We start from the raw sequence: 11414 nt of genomic DNA on the forward strand, positions 1-11414 counted from the left end.
GCTTTGGGGGTCTTTGTGCTGTTAGGGCCCCATATGGGTCAGCACTGGAGTTCAGGCGTCACTCTGGGATTAATCACTCGGGTGTGGCCGTAATGGGGTTGCACTAGGTTACCTTTGTCGGTGTGGAGGAAGGTGTGCGTGCAGGGACAGGACAGAGAGAGAAACCTGGCGCCTCTGTTCCTTCTCCCTGCCCAGGCTTCTCTGTCCCTGGACGCTGTCTTGTGCTCCTGAACCACCTGCCACCTTCCCCGCTCCTTCCCCGCTCCTTCCCCCCTCCTTCCCCACTCCTTCCCCACCAAAATCCCCACTCCTTCCCCACTCCTTCCCCACTCCTTCCCCACTCCTTCCCAAATGCTCTTTATTAGAAATTTTAATTTACAAATACCCTGCACACTTCTTTGAACAAATAATACAAAAGTTAGTAATCTCACCCCCAAACCATCCTGTCCCAAGCCCACCCCCTCCAGGTAACCAGATGGCAGGTTATCACCCAGCCCCTCATTCCACCCAGAAAGACACTCCTCGTTGCCACGCTTCCCGTCCCTCGCCCCAGATTGCCAACAGCGCCCTGGACTGGAAGGTACAGCACTCATGCCCTCGTCAGAATGTTCCAGAATCCGTAAAGCCATGTCCCTCCTGATCCCTGCTGTGGTGGTTTCTACCATAACAACCGTGCTCAGTAAGTCTGAAAATTTGGAAAACATCCTTATACTTATATCCTTACAACCTACCGTTTAAACCACAGAAGCTTTTCTGGAAACTCAGGCGGAAGGAAACCCAAAATGTGAAACAGGCACGCAGAGAAGGTTTCCCACTGGAGGTGGAGCTGCAGACCCCACGGGTGCCCCCCACTCTCATGGTGCTTTCAAGGCAGCCCCTTCCAGCACCCACATTCTGCCTCCAGTCCCATGTCACCTACACGAGCACGCTTCCCCCTGGCCTCTCCCAACCAGGCCATTCCTGCCCCAAACAGGATTCCCCTACGGGGCACCTTGTTTAGGGACCGTCCATCCACCTTTTGGAGACCTTGTCTAAGTTGGCTGTGGCCTGAGACCCTGCCCACCCAGTCCTTCCTTCCCCGCTCCATTCAGTGGTGTCAGATCCGCAGTGAGATCTGAGACCTCCTGCACCACCCGGTCTTCTCCCTCACAGGGTCCCCCCCACCATGAGTCTGCTGAGCATCTGACCCTGTGCAGGTGTCTGAGCTGGAAGCTAAATCTCTCCTCTCCGTGCCACTGAATGTTCAAGAATTCTTGGAATAGCGTGACGAATTCCAGTGAACTTTTGACATACTCTGAAACAGTGCATAGGGAACCATTGTCAAATAAATGCTGAAGCGACGCTCTTACGGACCAGCCACACTGACGCAAGAGGAGGGGAGAAGCACATAAACACCACAAGAAGTTATCCGTAGGTTTACTGGCTACGCTGTGTGTTGGGGGCTGGTGGGGGGGAAGCCTGGTGTTATCTTCCTTTTCCACCAGCGGCAGTGGGGTTCTGGCTTCTCCTTGGCAAGTCAAAGCTCTCATTCCATGGTTTCTGGAAGGTTCTACAAATATGCACCATTAGTCAGTGAGGAAGGTACTTGATATCAAAGTGATCCCTGGATCCTGTGAAACTCAACTGATCATTTGAATTCACCCTGAGCCACTTGTGGATTCAAATTTTAGAGGCGCACTGACCAGGAGGTGGGGAGGTGTAAGGGCGGTGTAAAGGCTACATGGGCCGTGGGCAGTCAGTGTCGGCTAAGTGCCTTCAGGGGGGCTGAAGTCCACTGATGATGACCATATTAGACGCAGCCCAGCAGAAGTGGCCACAGCCCATCCCGGGTTTGAGTCTTAGCAAGGCTGTGTCCTGGAGCGAATTTGTCCCAATGTCCTCATTGGCGAAGGAACGGTAAATATCAAGTTACTCACTGCACTCTAGATAAAAGAAAAAAACGTTTCCAGTCCACACTGTAGTACTTCTTATCCCCGAATTTTAAAATCGGTTAGCACTCTCTGGGTACTTAATTGACAGCCAGTGTCTGGAGCCAAGAAGGTTGTTTAAAATTCCCGACAGAGACCACCCAGCCCTGAGAGACCCCCATCGAGTCGCAGCGAACGCAAGGACAGAAGAGGGCTCCGTGGGATCGCCTGCTGGCTCCTGGCAAGCCAGTAATTAGAATAATTGTTCTAGTTTATTGGCAGTTCAGTGTTTCCTTTTTAAACCTAGCCAGTTATTATGGGCCTTTACACAAGGTTGGAAACATAGTAACTATTTAATTTCCTTATCCCCGATCTATTGTGACTTACAGACTGAATGAGATGGGAATGACCCGTGGGAGGGGCTCGGATTCAGCCACAACCTTCTAGAAGGGCTCTGAACCCTCCCCGCCTCCTGCTGTTGGCCTGTCCTCGCAGGCTGCCTCTGGGCGCCACTCCTTGACCAAGTTACTGTAGGGCTCCGTGGAGAGTGTCCTCTTCCAAAAATGAAAATGGGGATGGTGGTACCCCTCACCGCGTGGGCTTTCAGGGAGTTAGCAAATCTCAAGCACCTGATGGGTGTCTGACGCATGCCAAGTGTTTGATCATCTCGTTAGCTTTGATGATCTTTACAGATTCCTCTGGGTGTCCGCCAGGGACTCCCAGCTGGTTGCACCGTGAGATGTCCATACCTGGGGGAAAGATAAAGGCAGAAACCACCCTGCCCCCAACACAGAGCACCCCGGGAACGGCATCTCTCCAAGTTCCTTCCACCCCCCAGATGTCACCCTGAGACTCTGGGCTTCACGCAGACCCTTTGTGTGTCTGCCCAAAGGGTGAAACGAGAGGCAGCCACACCATTAGGGCAGACACACAAAATGTGGCACACACGTGTTTCAGCCTCACCCCATAATTCATTTGCGATGTGCACGTCAGTGACTTGAGTTTTCTCTAGTGCCGAACTTAAAATCCCCCACCCAGGCACTTTGGGGCAAATTCCATCCCGTTCCCTGCTGAGCGAGCTGGGGCTTGCTGGGGTCCGGGCTTCCATGCTGGACAGGGTGGTGTGGACCTCCGCAAGCCCCCCCACACCGGGGCTGGCGCGCACCAAGGTGGGGTCCCGATGGGACACCCTCCCAGACCCTTCTGGAAGCTGCGGCTTCAGCGGGGCTGCTTCCCGCTCTCTTTGGCAGGACACACAGCAGACCGGGGTCCTCACTGACCTGAGGGCACTGGAGCCGCCCGCCACACCCGCGCATCTTCCCCTCCCCACCACCCGGAGGCTGCCCCGTCCGGCGTCCAGGCTGGGAACAGAGAAAGAGCCCCCTGTCCTGTGAGAGCTCAGAGCTGCTGGGGTGGGAGAGTGTCTTCGGACACTGGAACCAGATCTCCCTGCACTGCGTGTGGCCGTGGGATCCTGACCTAACCTCTGTGCCTCTGCTCGTTCACTTGCAGAAATGGAGATTATCATCCGGGGCTGCTGTGGGAATTAACGGAAGTCAAATGTGTAAAACCCTGCAGGGCTGCGGCGGTGGGCACTGAAGGAGGGTGCGCCGCTCCATATTCACGTTCACCGGGACCCCAGGGCACACGCGGCCCGGCTTGTGCAATGACCCCCTCTGCCCCCTGCACGAACAACGGAGCGAAGGCTGGGGAGAGACATGTGCGCCCCAGGAGGGGAAGATGAAGGTCCATCTCCCCATCCCCCCACCTGTGGGTGATTCTCCTGAGCAGGGATGAAGGTCGCTCCAGCGTCTGAGTCTGGCCCGGGGTCTCCCCCGGGAAAGCACACACTCAAGACGGGGCCCTGAGCAGCCGGCAAGGGAACAGAAGCCGCCGTCTGGGGCCTGGGGGTGAGGGGTGAGCACCGTCTCCCCTGATGGTGTTGGTGGCCTTGACACAGAAGCAGTGGCTCAGATCTGACCACGGAAGCTACGGGGGGTGGTGGCAGCAGCGTCTGTGAGGGGAGATAGCAGCTCCCCGGGCCTCGAGCTCCATCCAGAAGGGTGGGTGCAGGGGCCTGGGATGCTGGGGCCTCTGGGGTGGAGGGTGGTCCCCAGCCTCCGCTCCCTCCTCACTCCACGGGATTGTGCGCTGAATGCCTGGTCCTCCTGGGGGTGGAGGGCGAGCGGGGACCTGCGGGTGGGGGAAGGCGCTGGTGGGACTCTGCGGACAAGACGAGTGCGTGAGGGCAGACGCCGCAAAGAGCTACGGACTCGGCCGTCAGGGAGGAAGGACAGGATGGAATCCCTCTCGCAGGGTGGAGGGCGTGAGAGTGCTCAGGGAGCGGGCTGGGCATCTCGCTCTTGGGGAATCACGTGCACCTCAGAGGGGCTCTAGCTCCTCCAACTAGACCTCACGTGACAAATCGCAGTGTAACAGGCCTCCCCTGGGTGGGCCCTCAGCGGGGGCTTTGGGATGAGTTACTTATCCTACAACAAAGGGAATAACATCTCACTGCTAGGATGTTCATAGGATCTCACTCGAGAGACCTGGCCCAAAGTGCAAGCTTAAAAACAAAGCCTTTGGTTTCGAAAAGGAGCAAGTGTCTCTTTTCCAGCGGGAAGGATGGCTCAGACCCAGAAACCCCCGACCGGAGGCTGCGCTGCTTTCCGTTCAGCCCCGCGCATGCGGCGTAAACGAGCCCTGCGGTAGAATGAGTAGAATCGTCTGTGCAACCTTAACAGAGTCCTGTCAGCAGGAGGAGAGCAGGACACTCAGCTTGGACGGCTGGAGACCGTCCCGGTGTCCATGGAGAGCTGCGTGTCCCCAAGAGTGAGGGAGGGGACAACTCTCCATCTCGGGGTTACTAAGACTTCATGAGTGTTCGTGGTGACATTTGTTCAGGTATCCACAAAGCTGCATCCATTCTCAGAGGAAAAAAGCAAAAGAAGGCCCCCCAAGCTGTCACAGATGGTAAACTTGACTTACAAAGAAATACCAAAAAGTGCCAATTGGTAAGATGGTTTTATTAGCTTTCTCTTCGCCAGGAAAGACATTAATAATCTTTTTTTTTTTTTTTTTGGAACTTACATTTGAAACGGTGTTTCTCAAGGGACACTTAGAAGGCGGCTTGCCCTCCCCGTCAGGTCAGCACTAGACGTGAGGTTTGCTGCACCATCACAGCTAGGGAGCTACTCTGGGACCCTTCCCTCCTCCCCAGGCCTGGGGGAGACCCTCTGCTGGGAGATGCTAAGACACCCGCCGCCGCTCCAGTCTGTGAAATGCTGAGAAGGGGGAGTGTGACTCGGTAGAAATAAAACACAGCAGCGGAAAGTCTCAGGAATGAAGACGTGAACTCATGCTGAGCACGGGAGCTTTATTCTTTAAACATCAGGCCTCACACATTAGGGGCAGTGCTTGCCGGGAGCAGGTGATAGAAAAGGAGGTGCTAGCGCCAGGCAGAGTCCCCTCCCAAGCTGTCGGGCAGCAGCAGGGCTTCAGAAGGTGCATTCTGGAAACAAAGCACAGACGTGCGTTACCCTGAGCCATCCCGTGCCTGCCACCCGCTGCCCTGCTTCTCCAGGTCCAGACAGGCTCCGAGGTCAGCGCCGTCTGCTGCTTTCCACACCAAGTCCCTGGGGAAGGGTTGAGCTCCCCCCGACCCTCGTGGGAGAATAGCCACATGCCCCACGGGGACCCAGGTTGTCGGGGCAGACGGCACCCAGGTTGTCGGGGCAGACGGCACCGGAGACGGGCCCAGGTAGGGCCACTGCCAGAGTTCAAAGAAGTGTCGCTGCAGGCCGAGGAGCCGGCAGAGCGGGGACGGCCAGCACAGGGCTGACTCTCCCTCCTGGGCCCAGAGCCTTATCTGGACCTCTGCCTGGCTTTGCCGGGAAGGGGAGGAGGCCCTGGACAGTGGGAAGGGGCCCCGTGCTGATTAGGGAGCCGGCATCAGGCTGAGACGTGGCCTCCTTCGTCGTTACCCGGAGACGAAGCGCAAGAGGGGCCCCCCGGGTGCTCGTTCCAGGAAGGGGCCTTAGGTATCTACGTTCACCGCAGACGGTGATCTGGCACCGGGGCTGCCAGATGGCTCACGGCCACCTCCACGCCGCACAGGTGATGGGCGGGGCACAGTCTGCTCCTGACACGCAGCTCCCCAGGGGCTGCCCTGCACCCCACTGCTCCAGCGATGGAGGGGTGAGCACCTCGTGCTGGGGGCAGGGTGGGGGATGGCAGGGTGGGGAGAGGTGCCAGGACTCCAGCCCAGCATGTCGCCAGTCACAAAGGACAGAGACTCTGCAGGGGTCGTGTGCTGAAAATGACCTTGAAATCCGCCAAGCTTTCCAAACCTACGTATTGTCCATTTCTCTCCAAACTAGTTCCCTCTCCATAGGGCCTCGACTCTGAACACCTTTCTGAAATGATTAGCGTTTGCACAGACCTCCTCGGCCAACTGATGGCCGTGGCGCAGGGGGTCCCACCCAGGGCTCAGGTGTGTGTGGCTTCCTGGGAGCCCAGAAAGGTCCCCCATGCACGTGGGGCTGACTCACCTGCTTCCTGCAGGGGCTTGAAGCACCAGGGCACCCCGGGGATGCTGGAGTCGAAGCAGCAGCCCCGGTTGGTGCACTGCTCGGCGGTGACGTCGGGGTAGGCGCAGTCCACCCTGTCCTTGGCTGGGACCACGCACTGGTTCGGCGCTGTCCCAAACAAAGCCCAGTCAGAGCCCTTGCTGGCTTGGGGTTGGTCTACCGGCTGCATTTGCTGGTCTGCACCCTCCCCCAGCTCCTGAGTTCAAAGGCTGTGATCTCACCCCTCCCATAACCTGTGCTTGTCTGCTTGTCGAGGACACTCTTCCCGTAAATGTTTAAAGAGAAACGTTCTGTAGGAGATCTGGCTGGCTGCCTGGTGTCTCTCGCTTGGGTGCTCCTAGCACCTTGCCAGGAAGTCAATAGGGCCTGGATTCCTTCCAGCTGGCAGGTACCCATGGGAATCCAGGGCCCCCGAACCCGGAAACAATGTTCCTCTTTATTGTCTTATCAACAAAATCTCCCCCTTAAAACAAAAGGAGTATAATAGAAGGCGGGCATTCAGAAGAGAAAATCACAATGTTTACTATTTCCTGCTTCTTTTCTGTATCTCCCTACCCCCCGTCAAGCCTTCCCTGTACATCCTTGGCCTCTACTGTTCATTTTCCAAGTAAGCCTTTATGTCTGAAGTTCAGCAAAAGTCCACTTTGCCTCACTTCTTAAACTGGATTTGTCCTTAGGAAACTAGAAATCACGTGAAATCTCAAACCCTCTCCTATGGCTGCCAATTCATAATTCCTTATTCCACTGGTTCCCAAACTTCGCTCACGTTGGGATCAGCCGGGGGTCTTGAAAAACCATTGATACCTCCTCCCACCCAGAGACTCTCTGATATAGTTGGCGTATCCTGGGCTTTAAGAGTTTTAAAATCTTCCAGATGATTCTGATGGGTGACAAGTTCGAGACCTCTCAGCAGATAACTGCCACACCCTAATTTCTTTTCTTTTCTTTTCTTTTTTTTGCGGTACGCGGGCCTCTCACTGTTGTGGCCTCTCCCGCCACGGAGCACAGGCTCCGGACCCGCAGGCTCAGCGGCCATGGCTCACGGGCCCAGCCTCTCCGCGGCATGTGGGATCTTCCCGGACCGGGGCACGAACCCGCGTCCCCTGCATCGGCAGGCGGACTCCCAACCACTGCGCCACCAGGGAAGCTCCACACCCTAATTTCTTCACACGCTGGTTAATGGAGCAGACTCATTCCACTGGAACTGCAGTGCAATGGCTAAATGAAAACTGTGTTTGTAGGTATTGAAAATGTGATCGTTTTCATTTGTCTTTTCTTTTTGTCTTGCGAATGTGCCGCAATAATGCACAAAGACCTATACTGTAATTTGGAAATCCCCAGCAAGGCAGGCAGTGGGACAGTGGGCTTCGGTGTTGGCTGCCAGCCAGGTGGACCTGGGTTCCAATCCTAATTTCCACACTGCCCGAGAGGGTCAGAGCCTCAGTTTCCTTGTCTGTAAAATGGGGACAGCAAGACCCCATATGTAGAGCTGTTGAGAGAAAATGTGTGTGTCCGGTAAGTGGCAATTTTATTAAGGGACCTGGTCACTCTCCTCAAGCCACAGGAAGCCCCCCGCCTGGCTCTCCCACGTCCCGTCCCCTTGTCATGTGCTCCCACCCCGCCACCCGGCCCCTCCTCCTTAAGGAGGTCAGAGCGGTACTCACACAGACCCACGTACTGCCCAGTCGAGCTGGAGGACACCAAGGGCAGGACCATCACCAGCAGCCAGAATGTTCTGGCCTCCATGGTCACGGGCGGGCTCTGGGGACCCGTCGGCTCAGAGGACGTGCCACGTCTGCCAAGAAGACTCATTTTTTATACCACTGTGTTTACACAGGCACTCCGGATTCTGTTTGTCTGGGGAGCCCTTCCCTCTAGGTCCAGCCCCACCTGCTTCTTCCCCTGCACAGGATGGTACAGCCCCCAGAGCGTCGTCCATCCCAAAGGGGAGAGGCTGCTTCCAACCCCACCTTTCTGGTAGTAAGCCAGTGGTGGTAGCAGATTCCAGTTTCCTGCGAATACCTCTCTGTCAGGGAGCAGGGCCGTGTTGATGCCTGTGTTAGCCTGGCTGGAAGAAAAGGATACAGGCTCAGCGTGGGGCTGGAGGGCAGGGTCAACGGGCCTGGGCATCAATCCTGCAACCCGTCCAGCAGCAGGCCACCAGGGTTCCTGCTCAGCGACAAGAGCTCCCAGGCCGCTTAATCGCAGACCAGTCTCGGGTACTTGAAAAGACAGGTGACGGCGCAAGTGCGGTACGTGGTGGGCACAGATTTCACAACTCTTGAAAGGTAGAAGTTCCTTTTCTTTCTTTTTTGCTTTTCTCCAGCAAAAAAATTGTTTTTATCATCAGCTACACGTTAACAAATGTATTAAATAAACTTATTCAATACATTTTCATAAAAATACAATACCTGCAGCTGGTTTTTATTTTCTTTAATATTTTCTTGCCGTGGACCATTTGGTTTTTTTAAGTTTTTGTTGAATTTGTTACCATATTGTCTCTGTTTTATGTTTTGGTTTTTTGGCCAGGAGGCATGTGGGATCTTAGCTCCCCAACCAGGGATCGAGCCCGCTCCCCCTGCAATGGCAGGCGAAGTCCTAACCACTGGACCGCCAGGGAAGTCCCTGCAGTAGGTTTTTAAAATCAGACAGTACAGAAGACTCTCCCCCTTTTGTGTGGCGCTGTCCATGTTTAACACGTTCTTAGGTGTTTTCCAGAACGTTCTCTGTACATTTAAGCACATTTTTAACACAAAGGCGAATTTACACCTTGCCCAGCTGGCTGGTTTTTTTTTTTTTAAGTGAAGGCTATATCTTGGAAATTATTTTATAACAGCATACCTAAATGATACGGGTATAATTTTACCCATTTTCTGGAGGAACACACCAAGGCTCAACATGTTGTTACTGAATCCAATCTCATACTGCTGGCCACACAAAAGGCCAGAAAATCGACAGACAGGTTGGGGCAGGAAGAGCGGCTTTATTGGGAAAGCTGGGAGTCCGAGAAGATGGTGCACTCGTGTCCCGAAGAAGCATCTTACCCAGGTTAGAATTCGGGCTTCTTTTATTCTAAAAGGGGAGGGGGCGCGGTTGGTTCCCTGAAACTTCTTAGCGCCGCCAGACCCAGACCTTTGTTCTTGCAGCCTTCCACGTATGTCTAGTCACCGCGTGCCTGTAAACTTCCAACAAGACAAGGGTTATTCTCTATTGTGCAACTTTTTATCCCTATGTGAGTGAAAAGGGTTTTACCTTTAAAGGTCAAGCCTGGGAGGCAGAGCCTTGAGAAAGGGCTGTTACGTATATTTCAGGCCATAGGGGACATTCCGGTACCCAGGTGAAGAGGCAACATGATTAAGCACAGAGCACAGAGGTTAGAGCTGAGGGGACAGATCCCACATGGAGTCAGGTTTGTACTTCTCTGTTACAGGATGGCGGTCAAAGGTTACCTAGGGGACCCGGCGGAGCTGGGATTCGACCTGCCTCTGTGGGACCCTGCGGTCTCCACTCTCCATTCAGGGTACCCGCCCCACCCTGCAGCTGGCTGACTGGGGAGAGAGGGCGCACCTGGGGTCCAGCTATCGTGTGTTCTTCAGGCTTCCTTCCTGGCTGGGCTATTCTTCTCTCTGTTCAGCTCTGACCCAGGGACCGTGGGGTAGGTTTTGTACACCATCCCAGGGCGGACCCACTTGCTGGCCGCACTTTAATCCCCAGGCGGGGTTACAGTGTTGGAGGGGGTCCCCAAACCACCCAGGGGTTCCTCCTCAGAGCTGCCCTCCCCTGAGTGACCCATAGGGCCAGACTGTGCTTACACTGGGAACGGGGACTCTGTCCCCCCTCGCAACTCCCCTGGCCCAGCCCTGCTGCCTACCCAGTGAGCCCTGGGGGAACCCACATGCCGTGACACCCGCATCTGGTTTACTCCCCGCTCCAAGGCTTGGAGACAGCAGGTTCCGCATTGTTTTCACGCCCCTCGCTCTGTTCCCAGAGGGAGAGAGTCGCCCCAGCTAACAGAGGGCATGATGGTTATGTCATTGCAGGGGAAATTCCTGGGAGCCTCTTCTGGCCAGACTGCTGCCACAGCCCCCGCCCTCCCACCCCCCATAGTACCCCAGGCCAGGCCAGGCTGGGGTTGGACCAGGTTTCAGGAAAACACAGACCCCCAGAAACGGGCTTAGAAGGGGCAGTTATGTGAAGGCTGCCCTGGCAGGGAGCCCGCCTGGCTGCCCTTGGAATCACCTGGAGGGCCGGACCGGCGTGGACCCCTGGGCCCTGCCTGCCCGGGCAGGTGGCTGGGAGACCACTGAGTTCTCCCGGCAGCCAGCGCGAGCCACTGCCTGCTGGTCTGCTGCAGTTTCACTCGGTGGATGTGGATGGAGACCCCGCTGCAGGAGCCTGGGGCTTGGGGCTGAGGAAGGACTAACAAGGGGGCAGAGCCCCGTCCTGAAAGACTCCCTCACAGGGAGACGGGGGTCACCGTTACAATGATGAAGCCGCGAGACCTGGTCCCAAGTCCGGGGCTGTGTGATCTTGGACGCTTCACTTCCTGCCGGCGCCCCAGCTCCTCGCCTGTCACACACAGCCTCATGTGCGGGTTTGCCTGAGCTGGTGAGCCCGAACCAGGTGCTGGGGTCACACCTGATCACCTGCCAGCTGCGGTGCAGCAGCTATAGCGGCAGAGGGTCCAGCCTCGCAGACTCCAGGTCTTGATAGAAGTGGCAGCTATGGGAAGGGGGGCGGGGGGGATGGAGCACAGGCTTCTTAGAGGGAAGAGGGTGAGGCCGGCCTCGGAGCCTCGAGAGGTGAGCACACGTTGCTGGGGGAAGTTCAGCCGTGTGTGTGCTCTTTGTTCTGTTCTGGGGACCCTGGGCTGTCCACCAGGGGCAGAAGATGGGGGCAGAGAGCCCATCCTGCCCTC

General features: G+C 56.1%; 1 protein-coding gene across 2 annotated transcripts; it reads right to left on the minus strand.

The window, feature by feature from the left end:
- Positions 1 to 4962: 4962 nt before the first annotated feature.
- Positions 4963 to 8719, minus strand: TFF3 (trefoil factor 3). Of its 2 annotated transcripts, XM_033418369.2 has the most exons (4): positions 8467 to 8719; positions 8161 to 8291; positions 6458 to 6604; positions 4963 to 5418 (listed from the first exon to the last, which is right to left on the minus strand). In XM_033418369.2, exons 2-4 carry the CDS (start codon positions 8240 to 8242, stop codon positions 5405 to 5407), a joined length of 243 nt encoding a protein of 80 aa, XP_033274260.1. In that variant the 5' UTR covers positions 8243 to 8291; positions 8467 to 8719; the 3' UTR covers positions 4963 to 5404. The 2 variants fall into 2 exon arrangements, with proteins under 2 accessions (XP_033274260.1, XP_033274259.1); XM_033418368.2 differs by lacking the exon at positions 8467 to 8719 and having other exon boundaries at positions 8161 to 8398.
- Between the last annotated feature and the right edge of the window lie 2695 nt (positions 8720 to 11414).

This window comes from Orcinus orca, chromosome 5 (genome assembly GCF_937001465.1).
Source record: "Orcinus orca chromosome 5, mOrcOrc1.1, whole genome shotgun sequence".
Classification (NCBI taxonomy): Eukaryota; Metazoa; Chordata; class Mammalia; order Artiodactyla; family Delphinidae; genus Orcinus; species Orcinus orca.